The sequence below is a fragment of the Scyliorhinus torazame genome, chromosome 1, assembly GCF_047496885.1.
Source record: "Scyliorhinus torazame isolate Kashiwa2021f chromosome 1, sScyTor2.1, whole genome shotgun sequence".
In the NCBI taxonomy this organism is placed as follows: domain Eukaryota; kingdom Metazoa; phylum Chordata; class Chondrichthyes; order Carcharhiniformes; family Scyliorhinidae; genus Scyliorhinus; species Scyliorhinus torazame.
The window spans coordinates 292871514-292891905 of NC_092707.1; the positions used below are offsets into that span (position 1 = coordinate 292871514).

General features: G+C 51.7%; 1 protein-coding gene across 1 annotated transcript in view; it reads left to right on the plus strand.

Moving 5' to 3' along the window:
* The first annotated feature begins 3586 nt into the window (after positions 1-3586).
* fndc1 (fibronectin type III domain containing 1) overlaps positions 3587-20392 on the plus strand; it is a 342477-nt gene continuing 325671 nt past the window's right edge. Inside the window, exon 1 of the mRNA XM_072507569.1 lies at positions 3587-3959. Within this exon, the coding sequence (XP_072363670.1) occupies positions 3896-3959 (64 nt within the window). The 5' untranslated portion in view covers positions 3587-3895. The remainder of the gene's footprint in view (positions 3960-20392) is intronic.

Here is a 20392-nt window from a genome sequence, read left to right on the forward strand (position 1 = left end):
CGAAACCCACGTAAACACGGGGAGAATGTGAAAACGCCACACGGACAGTGACCCAGAGCCGGGATTGAACTTGGGACCTCGGCGCCATGAGGCAACACAGCTAACCCACTACGCCACCGTGCTGCCCACAGAAATGAACTTAAATTGATGGCAAGAAGCGAGATAGGGTCGGAAGCATTGAATCTGTGTGGGCCCCTAGGACCCATAGCTGCAGTCAGTGTATGGGGCAGAAAATAAATCAGGAGATAGAAAAGGTAAAAAAGAAAGGCAATATTACAATAATCATGGGGGACTTTAATATGCATGTGGACTGGGAAAATCAGGTTGGTAGCGGATCCCAAGAAAAGGAATTTGTGGAATGTCTACGAGATGGTTTTTGTTGGAGCGGTTTGTGGTGGAGCCCACTAGGGAACAGGCAATTCTGGATTTGATGATGTGGAATGAGGCAGACTTGATTCGGCAATTTATGGTGAAGGAACCCTCAGGGACAGTGACCACAATAGGATAGAATTCATCCTGCAGTTTGAGAGAGAGTAGCTGGAATCAGATGTAATAATTTTACAATTGAGTAACAAAACTACAAAGACATGAGGGAGGAGCTGGCCAGAGTTGATTGGAAAAGGAGCCTAGCAGGGAAGACAGTGGAGCAGCAATGGCAGGCGTTTTTGGGGGTTATTCGGGAGGCACAACAGAAATTCATTCCATGGAGGAGGAAACATGCAAAGGGGAGGACAAGGCAACCATGGCAGACGAGTGAAGTCAAGGACAACATTAAAGCAAAGGAAAAAGCACACAAGGTGGTGAGGATTAGTGGGAAGCCAGAGGATTGGGAATCTTTAACAGCAAGCAGGGGGGCAACCAAAAATGCAATAACAGGGGAGAAGATGAAGTATGTGTATCAGCTAGCTAATAATATAAAAGAAGATTGCAAGAGTTTTCTCCCGATATATAGAAGGTAAAAGAGAGGCAAGAATGGTCATTGGACCACAGGAAAATGAGGCTGGAGACGTAGTAATGGGGAACAAGGAAATGGCAGAGGAGCTGAATAGGTACTTTGCATCAGCCTTGAAAGACACCAGTGGCATACCAGTACTTCAAGAGAGTCAGAGGGCAGAGGTGAATGTAGTGGCCATCAGTAAGGAGAAGGTACTGGGGAAACTGAAAGGTCTGAAGGTTTATAAATCACCTGGACCAGATGGATTACACCCCAGGGTTCTAAAGGAGATATCTGAGGAGATTGTGGAGGCATTGGTGGCAATCTTTCAGGAATCATTGGAGGCAGGGAGGGTCCCAGAGAACTGGAAAAAGGCTAATGTAACACCCCTGTTTAAGAAGGGAGAGAGGCAGAAGACAGGAAATTATAGGCTGGTTAGCCTGACTTTGGTCACTGGTAAGATTTTAGAGTCCATTATTAAGCATGGGAAGGTGGAGTACTTAGACGTGCATGGTAAAATCGGACTGAGTCAGCATAGCTTCGTCAAGGGGGGGGGGGGTCATGCTTGAAACATCATGTTAGAATTCTTTGCGGAGGTAACAAGGAAGTTAGACAAAGGAGAACCAGTGGACGTGATCAATCTGCATTTCCAGAAAGTGCTGTACAGGAGGCTGCTAAATAAGATAAGAGCCCATGGTGTTAGGGACAAGTTACTGGCATGGATACAAGATTGGTTGACTGGCAGAAGGTAGAGAGTGGGGATAATAGGGTCCTTTTCAGGATGGCAGCTGGAGACTAGTGGTATCGCACAGGGGTCATTGTTGGGACCACAATTATTCACAATATACATTAATGATCAGGAAGAAGGAAGTTAGGGCATTGTTGCAAAGCTTGCAGATGATACAAAGATATGTAGAGGGACCAATAGTGTTGAGGAAGAATGGAGTCTGCAGAAGGACTTGGACAGGCTAGGAGAGTGGGCAAAGAAGTGGCAGATGGAATACAAAATGAAAAAGTGTGAGGTTATGCACTTTGGTAGGAAGAATAGAGGCAAAGATTATTTTCTAAATGGGAAAAGACTTTGGAAATCGAAGCACAAAGGGACTTTGGAGTCCAAGTTCAGGATTCTCTGAAGGTGAACATACAGGTTCAGTTGGCAGTTAGGAAGGCAAATACAATGTTCACATTCATGTCGAGAAGGCTAGAATACAAGAGCACGGATGTACTGTTGAGGCTGCATAGGCTATGGTCAGATCCCATTTGGAATATTCTGAGCAGCTTTGGGCCCCGTATCTAAGGAAGGATTTGCTGGCCTTGGAGAGGGTCCAGAGGAGGTTCACAAGAATGAAGGACTTGGCATATAAGGAGCGGTTGAGGACTCTGGGTCTGTACTCAATGGAGTTTAGAAGGATGGGGGGAGATCATATTGAAACTTAGAGAATACTGCGAGGCCTAGGTAGAGTGAACGTGAAGAGGATGTTTCCACTAGTAGGAGAGACTAGAACCCGAGGGTATAGTCTCAGGCTGAGGGGACCATCATTTAAAATTGAGATGAGGAGGAATTTCTTCAGCCGGAGGGTGGTGAATCTGTGGAACTCTTTGCCGCAGAAGGCTGTGGAGGCCAAATCACTGAGTGTTTTTAAGACAGAGATAGATTGGTTCTTGATTAATAAGGGGATAAGGGGTTATGGAGAGAAGGCAGGAGAATGGGGATGAGAAAAAGTATCAGCCATGATTGAATTGAGGAGCAGACTCGATGGGCCGAATAGCTTAATTGTGCTCCAATTTCTTAATAAATAATACTAATAATAATCTTTATTGTCACAAGTAGGCTTGCAACACTGCAATGAAGTTACTGTGAAAATCCCATAGTCGCCACATTCCGGCGCCTGTTCGGGTACACAGAGGGAGAATTCAGAATGTCCAATTCACCTCACAAGGATGTCTTTCAGGAACTGTGAGGGGAAACCGGAACACCCGGAAGAAACCCACACAGACAAGGGGAGAACATGCAGACTCCGTACAGACAGTGACCCAAGCCGGGAATCAAACCTAAGACCTGATGCTGTGAAGCAAAAGTGCTAACCACTGTGCTACAATGCAACGGTCTTTAAAAAAAAAAAAATTCATTTAGGGGCAATTTAGCGTGGCCAATCTACCTATCCTGTACATCTTTGGATGTGGGAGTGAGACCCAGAGACTTGGGAAGAATGTGCAAACTCCAAAAGGAAAGTGACCCAGGGCTGGGTTTAAACCCAGGTCCTTGGCGCCGTGAGACAGCAGTGTTAACCACTGCACCACTGTGCCACCCCTGGTCTTATGGTCTTATACACTGGGTGTAGCATCTATCAGTGCACTTCCCACACACCTATAGTTGCAAACATGAGAAAAATGGAGCACTGTGGTTAGCACTGCTGCCTCACAGTGCCAGGGATCAGAGTACAATTCCAGCCATGGGTGACTGTGTGGAGTTTGAACGTTCTCCCAGTGTGAGAGGGTTTCCTCTCACAGTCCAAAGATGTGCAGGTTAGGTGGTGGTACAGGGGAGTTGCTATCGGTAGGGTGCACTTTCAGACGGTCGGTGCAGACTCGATGGGCCGAATGGCTGCATTCTGCACTCTGGGGGAAACCATCCATCCTCGCGCAGTCTGTTCCCGCCCAGTAACATTGCTTTACACAACTTCTCTTCACCCTGAGCAAGGACATTCTGAGACTGGTTTCAGGACGCCTGCCACACGATCGATAGCAGGAGTGGATTGAGATGGATCGGTGTTCCCACTGTCTGTCGGAGGGGGGAGACAGTGGTTTTCGGGCGGGTTATTGAGAGCTGGCTTGTTGGGAGTGTGTGCGTGTTGGACAGCCTTCCTTTTGTGGGATACCTGAGTGCTCCTTATCCCTGCGAGCGGAGACTGGGAGCTACAGCCCAAAATCAGCCGCTGCTCTGGTCATCGACACCCAAATATGTTCAGAGCGGTAACTTGCCTCACCTTCCTGGTCATTCTCCTGGCTGTAGAGCCGCAAGAAGGTAGGACTTTTATATTGTCCGGTAATGATGTGTTTAATAAATACCTTTAAAGGAAAACTTATGAGAAACTTTTACAAATCTTTAACTTTGTCAGCGGGAAGAGCAACTTCAAAATGTATTGTTTGTTTCCCCAATGGTTGTCTTGTCTGGTAAAATATTTTTTTCATTCTATTTGGGCAGCAATTTGATTTTATTTCGCTTTCTTTATTTTTAATGCAATGTGATTTTCAGCCAATTAAGAGTAGACTGTTTCGCTGAGGTGATTATTCAGAAGCTATTTTGATTATGGGCTGGGTTGGAGCTGAAGACACTATCATCCCAGCAATTGATACAAATTCTGAGTGCAGTGCGCTGACTGAGCCTCCCACCCACCTCACTTGTTGCCATGTCATTCTCTCCTGCAGACCTGGCAGTCCCAACTTTACAGAAGACCTTCAGTTACAATCCTGTAAATTCGGAACTATTTTTGAATTTGTGAATCAAGCAGAGTTTCGAATTTTCAAATACTTTCTCAAGCTTTTGCATTGCTGAAATATCATAAACGTGTTTTTCCCATTGCATTTCACCAATTCACAATATTTAGAATTGCTTTTTTTTTTAAATTAAAAAGTTTACATTTGACTGTAAGAGGATTTTAGATGCAGATTGATCAGATTGAGACTTCCAGCTCAGACTTGGGCAGTGACACTATCCTGAGTTGACTGATCCTTTTGTCAGCAAAGTGAGCCTTGAAAACATTTGTTGGAAAACATTTTTGATTCAATTATCTGTGTTCTTTTTTAAAATGGTCTGATCTGATTGGTCCTTGATTGCTGTCTATTTCTGATGTTCCTCCAAATCAGTTTATAAATCACTCCCTGAAGACTGCAATCATTTAGTTCTGATTTTTGTTTTTTTGCTTTTTATTGTAATAAATGAAGCCAATATATCCTACTTTTTAAAACTAATTAAGTATAATATATCTTAAAGTTGCTATGACCATTGACACCCTAATAATTGGCTTTGTTTGCAAGTTGCTAGCATTAGTGTAATTGAGGAAATCTGATTTTAACCAAATGGCTTCAAATTTAATGCAACAATGCTGTTTAATTGCTGCTAATATTCAAATGATTCATCAGCACTTTGTTAAGATGTGAGATTGTTGTGAATGGTGGTGAAAAATGGAACAACTAACTAGAGGAGAGTTATCTCCATCCTCAATGATTGGGGAGCCCAGCACATCAGCGCCAAAGCATTTGCAATGATCTTCAGCCAAAAGTGCCAGATGGATGAGCCATCTCAGCCTCCTTCTGAGGTACACAGCATCACAGATACCAACTTGATTCACTCCATGTGGTATCAAGACATGGCTGAAGATGCTGAAAGGCTATGGGTCCTGTCAATATTCCAGCAATGTTACTGAAGACTTGTATTTCAGAATTATCTCCTTCCATGGACATGCTGTTCCAGTACAACTACAACACTGGTTGAGGGGCATTGTCTACCCAACAATGTGGAAAATTGTCCAAGTATGCCCTATCCAAAAAAAGCAGGACAAATTAGTGCCCCATTAGTCTTCAAAGTGATCAAAGGGGTTGTCGACAGTGCTATCAAGTGGTACTTACTCGGTAGGAACCTGCTCACTGATGCTCAGGTTGGATTGTGCCAGGGCCACTTGGTTCCTGAGCCCATTACTGTCTTGGTCCAAACATGGACCAAAGATCTGAAATCAAGAATTGAAGTGAGAGTGACTGTCCTTGACAGAATGTGGCATCAAGGAGCCCTAGCAAAACTGGTGTCAATGGAAATTGGGCAGTGGGATGGTGGTGTGGGGAACTCTTCCACTGGTTGGATTCATACATAGCATGAAGAAAGATGGTTGCTTGAGGTCAATCATTTTAGACACAGAACCATAAAAAAGTTACAGCACGCAAGGAAGGGAGGCCATTCAGCCCAACCTGTTCATGCCACAGGGCACCCAGGAGTCCTTTCTAATCCCATCTTTCTGTACCCCGTCCACAGCCAAGAGCTTCTACTTTTTTTTGACCAATCTGCCATGTGGGAATTTGTCAAATGCCTTGCTAAAGTCCATGTGCACAACATCCATTGCACTGCCTTCATCAAAACTCCTTGTTCTTTCCTCAAAAGAATTCAATCAAATTTGTGAGTCAAGACTTCCTTTAACAAATCCATGCTGACTATCCCTGACTAGTCAATGCCTTTCTGTGTGACAGATCTCTCAGGATTAATTCTACTAATTTACCCACCATTGACATAAGACTAACTGGTCTATAATTGTTTGTTATTTCCTTCAATCCCTTTTTAAACAATGGAACTATGTTTGCATTTCTCAAGTCCTCCAATACCTTCGCTGTATCTAGTGAGGATTGGAAAATAATCTCAGAGCATCTGCTATCTCGTCCTTCAGTAGCTTCAGGGATGTAGTTACTCCGAAGAATGAAGATAGATGGGTGACGGTGAGAGGGGCTGGGAGGAAGCAGTCAGTACAGGGATCCCCTGTGGTTGTTCCCCTCAGTAACAAGTATACCGCTTTGGATACTGTTGAGGGGGATGGCCTACCAGTGGTAAGCCACGGTGACCGGATCTCCAGCACTGAGTCCGTCCCTGTGGCTCAGAAGGGAAGGAGGGAGAGCAGGAGAGCAATAGTTATTGGGGACTCGATAGTTAAGAGGGATAGATAGACGGTTCTGTGGCAGCAAAAGAGACTCACGGATGGTATGTTGCCTCCCGAGTGCCAGGGTCCGTGACGTCTCGGACCGTGTTTTCAGAATCCTTAAGGGGAAGGGGGAACAGTCACAAGTCGTGGTACACATCGGTACCAACGACAAAGGTAAGAGAAGGGACAGGGATTTAAAACAGGAATTTAGGGAGCTAGGATGTAAGCTGAGAGCCAGAACAAACCATGTTGTCATCTCTGGTTTGTTGCCGGTGCCACGTGCTAGTGAGGTGAGGAACAGGAAGAGAGTGCAGATAAACACGTGGCTGCGGGGATGGTGTAGGAGGGAGAGTTTCAGTTACCGTGGATAATTGGAGCACATTCTGGGGAAGGTGGGACCTGTACAGACAGGACGGTTTGCACCTGAACCAGAGGAGCACCAATATCCTGGGAGGGAAATTTGCAACAGCTCTTCGGGGGGGTTTAAACTAATTTGTCAGGGGGATGGGAATACGAGCTGTAGTCCAGAAGCCAGTGTCGAGAGTAGTGAGGTACTGAGGAGCATATCAAGGTCGCAGGAGTGTACCGACAGCCAGGAAGGTGGGTTGAAGTGTGTCTACTTCAATGCAAGGAGCATCCGGAATCAGGTATGTGAACTTGGAGCGTGGATTGGTACTTGGGACAACGATGTTGTGGCCATTACAGAGACATGGTTAGAACATGGACAGGAATGGTTGTTGGAAGTTCTGGGGTATAGATGTTTCAGTAAGAGTAGGGAAGATATAAAAGAGGTGGAGGAGTAGCATTGTTAATCAAGGATAGTTTAACGGCTGCAGAAAGGCAGTTCGAGGGGGATCTGCCTACTGAGGTAATATGGGCTGAAGTTAGAAATAGGAAAGGAGCGGTCACATTGTTAGTGTTTTCTATATACCCCCAAATAGTAATAGAGATGTGGAGGAAGAAATTGCAAAACAGATTATGGATAGGTGTGGAGGTCTCGGGTAGTTGTCATGGGTGACTTTAACTTTTCAAATATTGATTGGAACCTCTGTAGGTCAAACAGTTCAGATGGGGCAGTTTTTGTACAGTGTGTGCAGGAGGGTTTCCTGACACAATATGTGGATAGGCCGACAAGAGGTGGGGCCACATTAGATTTGGTACTGGGTAATGAACCGGGCCAAGTGTTAGATTTGTTTGTGGGAGAGCACTTTGGAGATAGTGACCAGAATAGTGTATTTCACTATTGCAATGGAGAGGGATAGGGCCATATGGCAGGGCAAGGTCTATAATTGGGGGAGGGGTAATTATGATGCGATTAGGCAAGAATTGGGGAGCATAAAATCGGAACAGAAACTGTCAGGAAAAGGAACAAATGAAAAGTGGAGCTTGTTCAAGGAACAAATACTGCGTGTCCTTGATAGGTATGTCCCTGTCAGGCAGGGAGGAAATGGCCGTGTGAGGGAACCATGGTTCACAAAAGAGGTTGAATGTCTTGTCAAGAGGAAAAAGGAAGAGTATGTAAGGATGAGAAAACAAGGTTCTGTTGGGTCGCTTGAGGGTTACAAGGTAGCAAAGAATGAGCTAAAAAAAAGGGCTCAGGAGAGCTAGGAGGGGGCATGAGAAGTCCGTGGTGGGTTGGATCAAGGAACACACCAAGGCTTTTTACCCTTATGTTAGGGTCGGTCACGTAGTCGGAACTTGTGCATGGAGTCAGAAGAGATAGGAGAGGCGTGAATGAATACTTTTCTTCAGTGTTCACCAAGGAGAGGGGCCATGTTTTTGAGGTTTTTGAGGTGATACAGGCGGGTAGGCTGGAGGAGATAGATGTTCTGAGGGAGGATGTATTAGCAATTTTGATAAGTCCCCTGGGCCAGATGGGATATATCCAAGGATTCTTTGGGAGGTAAGGGATGAGATTGCAGAGCCTTTGGCTTTGATCTTTGGGTCCTCACTGTCCGCGGGGATAGTGCCAGAGGACTGGAGAGTGGCGAATGTTGTTCCTCTGTTCAAGAAAGGGAATAGGAATGACACTGGTAATTATAGGCCGGTTAGTCTTACTTTGGTGGTCGGTAAGTTAATGGAAAAGGTCCTGGAGGATAGGATTTATGACCATTTGGAAAGATGCAGCTTAATCCGGGATAGTCAACACGGATTCGTGAAGGGTAAGTCTTGCCTCACAAATTTGATTGAATTCTTTGAGGAGGTAACTAAGTGTGTAGATGAAGGTAGAGCAGTTGATGTCGTATACATGGGGCGGAATTCTCCCCCCCACGACGGGTGGGAGAATCGCCCGGGTGCCGCGCGAGTCCCGCCACGCCGTCCCGACGCCCGCACGCAATTCTCACACCCCCCCCCCCCCAAACCGGCATGACGCGAATCACAGCTGGTCGCTGGGAGAATTGCCGCTTGCCGTTGGTAATGGGCGAGAAGCAATTCTCCGGCCCAGATGGGCCGAGCGGCCTGCCCAACATGACAGGTTCCCGCCGGCGCCATCCACACCTGGTCGCTGCCGGCGGGAACAGCGCGGGAACGTTGGGGGGGTAGCCTGTGGGGGCTGAGGGGGGTTCCTGCACCGGGGGGGGGGCTCAAAAGGGGTCTGGCCCACGGTCGGTGCCCACTGATCGGCAGGCCGGCCTCTCTGAAGGAGGACCTCCTTTCCTCCGCTGCCCTGCAAGATCGATCTGCCATCTTCTTGCGGGGCGGCCGCAGGGCGGATGGCAATCGCGCATGCGCGGGTTGGCGCTGGCCAATCCACACATGCACGGATGACGTCATTTATGCGGCTCCGCTTTTACGCGGCGCCAAGGCCCTGCGTGCGTAAATGACGCGGCGCCGCTCTTAGCCCCCCGGGGGCGGGAGAATAGGGAGCTGGGAACGGCCTCCCGACTCCGGCGTCGGGACTTAGACTCCCGATGGGAGAATTGCGCCCCTGGATTTTAGTAAGGCGTTTGATAAGGTTCCCCATGGTCGGCTCATGAAGCAAGTAAGGAGGTGTGGGATAGAGGGAAATTTGGCCAATTGGATAAGTAACTGGCTATCACATAGAAGACAGAGGGTGGTGGTGGATGGAAAATTTTCAGACTGGAGACCATTTACCAGCGGTGCACCACAGGGATCAGTGCTGGGTCCTCTGCTATTTTGTGATTTTTATCAATGACTTGGAGGAGGGGATGAAGGGTGGATCAGTAAATTTGCTGCCTGGTTTGGAGGGTAGGTCTTATGAGGAAAGGTTGAGGGAGCTAGGACTTTTCTCTTTGGAGCGGAGGAGGATGAGAGGCGACTTAATTGAGGTTTATAAGATGATGAGGGGGATAGAGTGGACGTTCAGAGACTATTTCCTTGTGTGGATGTAGCTGGTACAAGGGGGCATAACTATAAGGTTCAGGGTGGGAGATATAGGAGGGATGTCTTTACTCAGAGAGTGGTTAGGGTGTGCAATGGACTGCCTGCTGTGATAGTGGAGTCGGCCAATTTAGGAACTTTCAAGCGTTTATTGGATAGGCACATGGAGCACACCAGAATGACAGGGAGTGGGATAGCTTGATCTTGGCTTCGGACAAAGCTCGGCGCAACATCGAGGGCCGAAGGGCCTGTTCTGTGCTGTACTGTTCTATGTTCTATGTTCTATGTCCCTGACCTCCTTCAGAAGCCTCGGAAACAATTCATCTGGCCCTGGTGACTTAACAACTTTCAAATATTCTAACCCTTCGATGAGTTTCTCTCTCTTTTTGATTATCCTATCCAATATTTCACAGTGTTCGTCCTGGACTACTATATCTGTATTATACATTTCCTTTGTAAATATAGTGACAAAATATTCATTTTAAAACCCTTCCCACAGCCTCTGCATCTACACACAAGTTCCCTTTTTCATCTCGGATAGGTCCTACCTTTTCCTTAACTAACCGTTTACCACTAATATATTGGTAAAATATCTTTGGGCTTTCTTTAACTTTACTTGCTGATCTTTTTCATAGCCTCCCTTTGATTTCCTTATTTTGTTTTTTTACATCGTCCCTGCACTTCCTATACTCATCTAGGCTACCTATAACACTTTGTTCTCTGTGTCTATCGTATACTTTCTTATTCTGTTTGATCTTCCCCTGTATTCCTCCAGACAACCAGAGGGGTCTGGATTTGGCAGTCCCAGGACATCAGTGCAGGAGTTCCTCAGGGTAATGTCCTAGGCCCAACTATTTTCAGCTGCTTCATCAATGACCTTCCATCCGCTATAAAGTCAGGAGTGGGGATATTCGCTGATGATTGCACAAATATCCAGCACGATTCATGACTCCTTAGGTACTGAGGCAGTCTGTGCCCATAAACCAGTCCATGGGGGCTGGTTTAGCACAGTGGGCTAAATAGCTGGCTTGTAATGCAGAACAAGGCAGCAGCGCGGGTTCAATTCCCGTCCCGGCCTCCCCGAACAGGCGCCGGAATGTGGCGACTAGGGGCTTTTCACAGTAACTTCACTGAAGCCTCCTTGTGACAATAAGCGATTATTATCATAAGCAGACTTGGACCATGTTCAGGCTTGGATTGATAGTGGCAAGTAACATTGGCACCAGGCAATGACCATCTCCAACCAGAGAGAATCTAACCAGTACCTTGTGACACTCAATGGCATTACCATCTGTGAAACCCCACTACCAACATCCTGGGGGTTACCATTGACCAGAAACTGAACTGGACTAACCATATAAATACTGTGGCTACAAAAGCCCAGGAAGCCTGTGGCGAGTAACTCCCCATCTGACTCCCCAAAGCCCGCCCACCTCAAGTCAGGAGTGTGATGGAATACGCTCTCCACTTGCCTGGATGAGTGCTGCTCCAACACTCCAAAAGCTCAACACCATCCAGGGCAAGGCAGCCCACTAGATTCACACCTCATCCACCACCTTAAATATGCACTCGCTTCATTACCAATGCACAGTGGCAGTAGTGTGTACCATGTTTACCATCTAAAATAATACACTGTAGCAGCTTATCAAGGCTCCTTGAACAGCACCTTCCAACCGATGACCTTCATCAACAAGAAGGAACAAGGACAACAGATGCATGGAAACAACACCACCTGCAAGTTCTCCTCCAAGCCGTTCTGACTTGGAGCTATATCGGCTTTCCTTCATTGTGGCTGGGTCAAAATCCTGGAACTCCCTAACAGCACTGTGGGTGTGCCTACACCACATGGACTGCCGCGGCTCAAAAAGGTAGCTCACCGTTAACCATTCGCGGGCAATTATTGATGGGCAACAAAAGCCCATGGGCGTGATTTTCCGGGCCCTGCGGCACCATTTGCGCTGACGCGTTTGGCGCGGCCACTGTACGAGGCTGGGCCGCCGATTCTCCGGCCCGCATGGGCCGGGCAGCCGCGTGGGAACGGCAAGATTCCCGCCGGCGGCGTTCACCCCTGGTCGCTGCCGGCGGAAGTCTGCGCGAAGGGTCGGGTGGCAGCCTGTGGGGCGGGGAAAAAGCGCTCCTTCACCGGGGGGGCCTCCGATGGGGTCTGGCCCGCGATCAGGGTTCACCGATCGGCGGGCCGGCCTCTTCCCCCCCCCCCCCCCCCCCCCCCCCCGGGCCAACTTTGTTCCGCTTCGACCCCAGAACCCCGCGCCATGTTGCGTCGGGGCTTGAGCATTGAGGAAGTCCCCCGCGCATGCACGGGTTGGCGCGGCGCCCATTTGGCACCAGGAAGGGAGGCTGGAGCGGTATGAACCGCTCCAGCGCCATGCTGGCCCCCTGTGGGGGACAGAATCGGTCGTCCCCGTGCCCCTTTCACGCCGTCGTGAAACGCGCCGGCGACCAACACTTAGTCTCCATTTTGGAGAATCGCACCCCATATCTTGCAACAGTATGAAAAAGGTAGATCCTTGCAGTATTTTTCAAAGCCTGACACTTGAGAGATTTAGATAATCATGTTGCTAATTCATGCAGACAGATTGCTTGTTTAAATCTGTTTTTGAAATGACTGAATCCCAATATGTTTTCTAGGTATTTAAATCCTTTTCATAAAAAAAAAAGCCATAAATGGATAAATGTATTGGATAAAGTGAGCTATTGATTTCAGTTTGTTTTATCATATTCAGACAATCATTTTATGGAGGCTATTATTTATTTTGTTTAATTACATGGAATTTAAAAATCTATTTGAAATTATCAAAAATATTCCATTCACACATGCCTTTCTTTATTGAAGGGCTGATATTTCCTGCTGAAATCTTGTTTCAGAATGAGTGCCAAACTTTTAAAATTGGAGAATGCATGAGAAATGGACAGTTTTGAATCCATTTGGAAGTTGCACCAGATTGGGCTGGTTGTGTTCACACTTTCCTGTGAACTTGTGAAGGCCGTTTCTGGGTTCCCTCACAGGGATACTGTTACAATGCAGGTGATCATTGGTAACAGAGTGGAAACTGACCAATAGGAATGCACTAATTGACTGACATTGGGTTCCATTATTCTGTCCTCTGTGGGACATGGAACAGAACTATTCTGTTCAATAGATTCACGGTGCTGTATTTCTTTTATGTGGCTGTATTGCACCTTTTTGAGAAACTATTACTAAAACAAGTAGTATATCATAGTTTTCTCATGCTATTCAGAAAAGTACCAAGCGCAAAGGTTTTTATCTATCACTCCCAACACAAGCACTCACTTTTCAATATGCACCTTACTTTCCCAGACACCACAAACATAGGGCGTCATTCTCCGACCCCCCCGCCGGGTCGGAGAATGGCCGTTGGCCGCCGTGAATCCAGCCCCCGCCCCCGCCGAAGTCTCCGAAGGGAGAAAAGTCGGCGGGGCGTTAATGGCGCCGCTGCCGCGGAGAATGTCACGGGTCTGCGCAAGGCAGCCGATTTTCGGCCTGCCGATATTCTCCCTCCCGGATGGGCCGAAGTCCCGTCGACGTGATGACCGTTCACGTCAACGTGAATCAAACCTCCTTTTCATCAGCGTGACCCGGTGCTCCAGGCTCACGCCGACCAGCGAGGAGGTGAGTGACGGCCTGGGGGGTTGGCTCTGGGCAGGAAATGGCGTGGCCGCAGACTGATTGCGTGAGGAGAGGTGTGTCTTGGCTTGTGTGTGTGTGTATGCGGCGGGGGGGGGGGGGGGGGGTGGTTAGAGTAGGCTGGGCTCCGGGGGAGTGCCGGGAGGGGGTCCGTGCCGGGGTGGAGGTTGGGGGTTGGGGGGGGTCCGTGCTGGGGTGGAGGTTTGGGAGGGGGTCCGTGCTGGGGTGGAGGTTGGGGAGGGGGTCCGTGCTGGGGTGGAGGTTGGGGAGGGGGTCTGTGCTGGGGTGGAGGTTGGGGGGGGGGTCCGTGCTGGGGTGGAGGTTGGGGAGGGGGTCCGTGCCGGGGTGGAGGTTGGGGGTTGGGGGGGTCCGTGCTGGGGTGGAGGTTGGGGAGGGGGTCCGTGCTGGGGTGGAGGTTGGGGAGGGAGTCCGTGCCGGGGTGGAGGTTGGGGAGGGGGTCCGTGCTGGGGTGGAGGTTGGGGATTGGGGGGGGTCCGTGCTGGGGTGGAGGTTGGGGTGGGGGTCCGTGCCGGGGTGGAGGTTGGGGGTTGGGGGGGGTCCGTGCTGGGGTGGAGGTTGGGGAGGGGGTCCGTGCTGGGGTGGATGTTGGGGGTTGGGGGGGGTCCGTGCTGGGGTGGAGGTTGGGGAGGGGGTCCGTGCCGAGGAGGGTGATGGGAGGGCAAATGAGTTGGTCCACCTGGCCAGGTGCCAGCCTCCAACAGTTGGACCCATGCGGTCCATGCCGCCTGGCTGGGGGGAGGAGGGGATATGGGCAATGATGACATGTCGTCGTTCCCCTCCCCCCCCACCAGGCCGTCATGTTTTCAGATCATCCAGCGATGTTGGCCGCCGTGGTGGCAGCCGCTCATGTCTATGTTGCCCTGGATGAGGAGGAGGAGGAGCGTGCCAGAGAGGCGGCGCAGGCTGCCGCAGAGGGGCAGGCGGCAGCCGCCCAGGCTGGAGGGACACCTGACCGACAGGACGAGGAGGGGGAGGAGGACGTCGCGGCCCCACGGCAACGGAGGCACCCGAGGGCGCCCCGTGTGTACCGGCCCCGGCAGTCATACCAGGACCTCACGGACCGGGAATGCAGGAGGAGATTCCGGATGAGCCGGGAAACCGTGGCACACATCTGCCACCTGCTGGCACACCTGTCACTGCGTGGCACTGGCGGGGGACACCCTCTCCCCGTGTCCGTCAAGGTTACGGTGGCCCTGAACCTTTATGCAACGGGGTCATTCCAGGCACCGAGTGGGGACCTGTCCGGCATTTCGCAGACAATCGGTGCACCGGTGCATCCGGTCAGTGACAGATGCCCTTTATGCCATGGCGCACCGCTACATCCGCTTCCCCGTGGACCGGGCCAGCCAAGATGCCCGGGCCGTGGGCTTCTCTGCCGTGGCCGGGTTTCCCATGGTCCAGGACGCGATCGATGGGATGCACGTCGCCGTGCGGCCACCTGCAGATAACAGGGCCGTGTTCACTAATAGGAAGGGTACCTATTCGATGAACGTACAGGTGGTCTGCGACCACCGCATGATGATCCTGCACGTCTGCGCCCGTCACCCAGGCAGTGTACACGACTCATTCGTGTTGTCGCGGTCATCCATCCCCGGCATGTACGAGGGACGCCATCCCCGGCTGAGGGGCTGGTTGCTGGGCGACAGGGGCTACCCATTGCGATCGTGGCTGTTGACGCCTATACGGAGGCCACGCAATGAGGCGGAGAACCGCTACAATGATGCCCATGTAGCGACAAGGGGAGTGATCGAGAGGTGCTTTGGCGAGCTGAAGATGCGTTTCAGGTGCCTGGACCTCTCTGGGGGCGCCCTCCAGTATCGGTCAGATAGGGTCGGCCGCATCATTGTGGTGTGCTGCGTCCTGCACAACATAGCCCAGCAGAGGGGCGATGTGCCGCAGGCAGAGGAGGGCGGAGTGGAGGAGCAGCAGGAAGAGGCACAGTCCTCCCCAGATGAGGGGGATGGGGGCAATGGTCAGGGCAGACGGGGTAGACACAGGCGGGTGGCTGTCCACCGTTACCGGCTGGCCCAGCGGGCACGGGACAGACTGATAGCCGCCCGCTTCACTGACTAGATGGGCGTGGGAATCGGGTAGTATGGCCACAGACCGCACACCATGGCAACAGCCGACCACCCACACCCCACACCCATCCACCCACCCATCACCCTCACCCCCCTCCCCAACCCCACCCACCCCACCCGCATGCACACCACCCCCCCCCCACCATTGCCGATCCACCGGCGGCACAACGGGCCGGGCTCTCACAGTTGCGGGTGGACGCGTGTCTATCGCAGGCCATGGAGGATGATGACAACCCGCCCTGCGATGAGCTCCTGGCTCTACATCGTTGGACTATGTCTGACCCATGGCCACAGTACCACCATCCACCCGGACCATCCCTGCATGCGGCTGTGACACTGCAGCGCACGGTCCTGTCCTCTGCCTGGGGGGATGTTGATGGCGGTCCAGGGGGAAGGGGGCAGACTCACCTGGGGCTGAGGTAAGACCACCCCTCACACACACACTTGCGCTCAACGTACATGACACCCCCGCACACTTTGGACAGAGCACAAAGGCAGCTTCTGTAGGTGTAACATTGACTTTAATAACCAAAGGAGTTCATGCACGTACCCTAGCCCCTAAAACTCATCTGTGCCCTGCACCCGTGCCAACTTACTCAGTGTCTAATTGTTTGGCCTTACGGGCCCTTTGACTCCGTCTACGTGGTTCCCCAGACGGTACAGCAGAACTGGAGGTGGACTCCTGTGATTCCTGCCCTCTGACACTGGATCCCTTTGGCGGCCGTTTCCTGGGGCGTCCTGGCCTAGATGGGTCAGGCTGCGGCCCGGGCGACTGGGATGGCGAGCTGCCAGCCTGTCCTGCCCGTTGCCCACCCGATGCACCTGGGACGGAAGGGGGGGAGTCCGAGGTGTCGCGGTGTACCGGGACCTCCCCTACAGAGGGAGCCGGGACGGACCACACCACCTCCTCCTCCCTCGGGGTGCCCGAAGGCCCCCAGGCCTCTACATGGGTGGGGGATGCGAACGGACTGGCCGTCCGACGCCCCCCCGACATCTGGTGCTGCCAGTCCTGGAGGCCCGTGCTGGTATCGACAGGGGTCTGCAGGTTTGCAGCCATGGAGCCCAGGGTGTTGGCCAACCCTGTCTGTGACAGTGCGATGCCAGCTCGCACATGGCCACTGGCGCCGATGCCCTCAGCGATGGCCTGCTGAGACTGGGCCATGGCCTGCAGAGACTGGGCCATGGCCTGCAGAGACTGGGCTATGGCCTGCTGAGACTGGGCCATGGCCTGCAGAGACTGGGCTATGGCGTTGAGCGCCTCTGCCATCTGGCGCTGGCACTGGCTCATGGCCTCCTGTGAGAGGGCAGCCATTTCCTGGGCCACAGACCCCGCCTGCATGGAAGGCCCCAGGCCTCGCAAACCGTTCCCCATGTCTGACACCGTCGCACCCATTGCCTCCACCGCGGACGCCACCCGTGAGGTGTCAGCCTGGGTGGCACGCATGACCGGGGGATATGGGGGAGGGGGGATATGGGGGAGGGGGGATATGGGGGAAGGGGGGATATGGGGGAGGGGGATATGGGGGAGGTGGGGATATGGGGGAGGCTCACCCTGCCTGCTCTGACAAGGTCGTTCACCTTCTTGTGGCACTGGGTGCCTGTCCGTGGTGTCAGGGCCACAGCGGTGACGGCCTCTGCCACTTCCCTCCACAGACGCCGGCTGTGGCGTGGGGCAACTCTGCGGCCGTGCCCGGGATACAGGGCGTCCCTCCTCTGCTCCACCGCGTCCAGGAGTGCCTCCACATCGCGTGACTCGAACCTCGGGGCTGAGCGACGGCCAGCCATCCAGTCGGGTGTTGCGGTCGGGTGTTCCGGTCGGGTGGGGGGGAGCTGCGCGGCCTTATGAGCCGTCACGCTGCACGGCGTGAACCACTGCGCAAGCGCGGATTCCGTTACGTCGCTGCTAGCCCATTTCGGGCCGGAGACTATCGTCCCATTTTTATGACGTGACGCAAGTGGGATTTGCGCCGTTTTTTGCGCCGATCGGCGGACTTTCCGCCGATAACGGAGAATTTCGCCCATAATTCCTGACTATGTCCTGTTTCACCGGCAGGACCGAACCCGCAGAGGCAGTGGCACAGTGGTATACAGTCAGGAGGGAGTTGCCCTGGGAGTCCTCAACATTGACTCTGGACCCCATGAAGTCTCATGGCATCAGGTTAAACATGGCCAAGGAAATCTCCTGCTGATTACCACATACTGTCCACCATCAGCTAATGAATTAGTGCTCCTCTTATGTTAAACACAACTTGGAGGCAGCACTGAGGGTGATAAGGGTGCAGAATGTACTCTGGGTGGGGAACGTCAATGTCCATCATCAAGAATGGCTTGGTCGTGCCATCACAGACCGAGCTGCTAGATTGGACTGCGGCAGGTGATGAGGGAACCAACAAGTGGGGAAAACATACTTAACCTCACCCTCACCAGTCTGTCTGCTGCAGATGCATTTGTCCATGACAGCATTGGTAGGAGTGACCACTGCACAGTCCTCATGGAAACAAAGTCCCATCTTCACATTGAGGATACCCTCCATTGTGCTGTGTGGCACCACTGTGCTGAACGGGATAGACTTTAAATTAATCTAGCAACTTAAGACTGACCATCCATGAGATGCCGTGAGCCATCAGCAACAGCAGAAATGTACTCAGCCACAATCTATAACCTCATGGCCCAGCATACCTGCTTAATATCAAACCATTGCCATTTGACATTCAATGGCATGACCATCGCTGAATCCCCCATTATCAACATCCTGGGGTTGCCATTGACCAGAAAATACATAGGATTAGAACATAGAACATTACAGCGCAGTACAGGCCCTTCGGCCCTCGATGTTGTGTCGACCTTTGAAACCACTCTAAAGCCCATCTACACTATTCCCTTATCGTCCATATGTCTATCCAATGACCATTTGAATGCCCTTAGTGTTGGCGAGTCCACTACTGTTGCAGGCAGGGCATTCCACGCCCTTACTACTCTCTGAGTAAAGAACCTACCTCGGACATCTGTCTTATATCTATCTCCCCTCAATTTAAAGCTATGTCCCCTCGTGCTGCACATCACCATCTGAGGAAAAAGGCTCCCACTGTCCACCCTATCTAATCCTCTGATCATCTTGTATGCCTCAATTAAGTCACCTCTTAACCTTCTTCTCTCTAACGAAAACAGCCTCAAGTCCCTCAGCCTTTCCTCATAAGATATTCCCTCCATACCAGGCAACATTCTGGTAAATCTCCTCTGCACCCTTTCCAATGCTTCCGCATCCTTCCTATAATGCGGCGACCAGAATTGCATGCAATACTCCAAATGCGGCCGCACCAGAGTTTTGTACAGCTGCAACATGATCTCATGGCTCCGAAACTCAATCCCTCTACCAATAAAAGCTAACACACCGTATGCCTTCTTAACAACCCTCTCAACCTGAGTGGCAACCTTCAGGGATCTATGTACATGGACACCAAGATCTCTCTGCTCATCCACACTGCCAAGAATCTTACCATTAGCCCAGTACTCTGTCTTCCTGTTATTCCTTCCAAAATGAATCACCTCACACTTTTCTGCATTAAACTCCATTTGCTACCTCTCAGCCCAGCGCTGCAGCTTATCTATGTCCTTCTGTAACTTGTAACATCCTTCCGCGCTGTCCACAACTCCACCGACTTTAGTGTCATCTGCAAATTTACTCACCCATCCTTCTACACCCTCCTCCAGGTCATTTATAAAAATTACAAACAGCAGTGGCCCCAAAACAGATCCTTGTGGTACACCACTAGTAACTGGACTCCAGTCTGAACATTTCCCATCAACCACCACCCTTTGTCTTCTTCCAGCTAGCCAATTTCTGATCACCCTGAATCCTATGCCACCGTATTTTCTGCAGTAGCCTACCGTGGGGAACCTTATCAAACGCTTTACTGAAATCCATATACACCACATCAACTGCTTTACCCTCATCCACCTGTTTGGTCACCTTCTCAAAGAACTCAATAAGGTTTGTGAGGCACGACCTCCCCTTCACAAAACCGTGTTGACTATCTCTAATCAAATTATCCCTTTCCAGATGATTACACATCCTGGGCGGGATTCTCCGACCCCCCGCCAGGTCGGAGAATCGCCGGGGGCTGGCGTGAATCCCGCCCCCGCCGGTTGCCGAATTCTCCGGCACCGGATATTCGGCAGGGGCGGGAATCCCGCCGCGCCGGTTGGCGGCCCTCCCCCCCCCACTCCCGGCGATTCTCCGGCCCGGATGGGCCGAAGTCCCGCTGCTGGAATGCCTGGATTAAACCACCTCTCTTACCGGCGGGACAAGGCGGCGCGGGCGGGCTCCGGGGTCCTGGGGGGGGGGGCGCGGGCCGATCTGGCCCCGGGGGGTGCCCCCATTGTGGCCTGGCCCGTGATCGGGGCCCACCGATCCGCGGGTGGGCCTGTGCCGTGGGGGCACTCTTTTCCTTCTGCCTTTGCCATGGTCTCCACCATGGCGGAGGCGGAAGAGACCCCCTCCACTGCGCATGTGTGGGGATGCCATGAGCGGCCGCTGACGCTCCCGTGCATGCGCCGCCCGGCAAAGTCAGTTTCGCGCCAGCTGGCGGGGCACCAAAGGCCTTTCCCGCCAGCTGGCGGGGCGGAAATCAGTCCGGCGTGGGCCTAGCCCCTCAAGGTGAGGGCT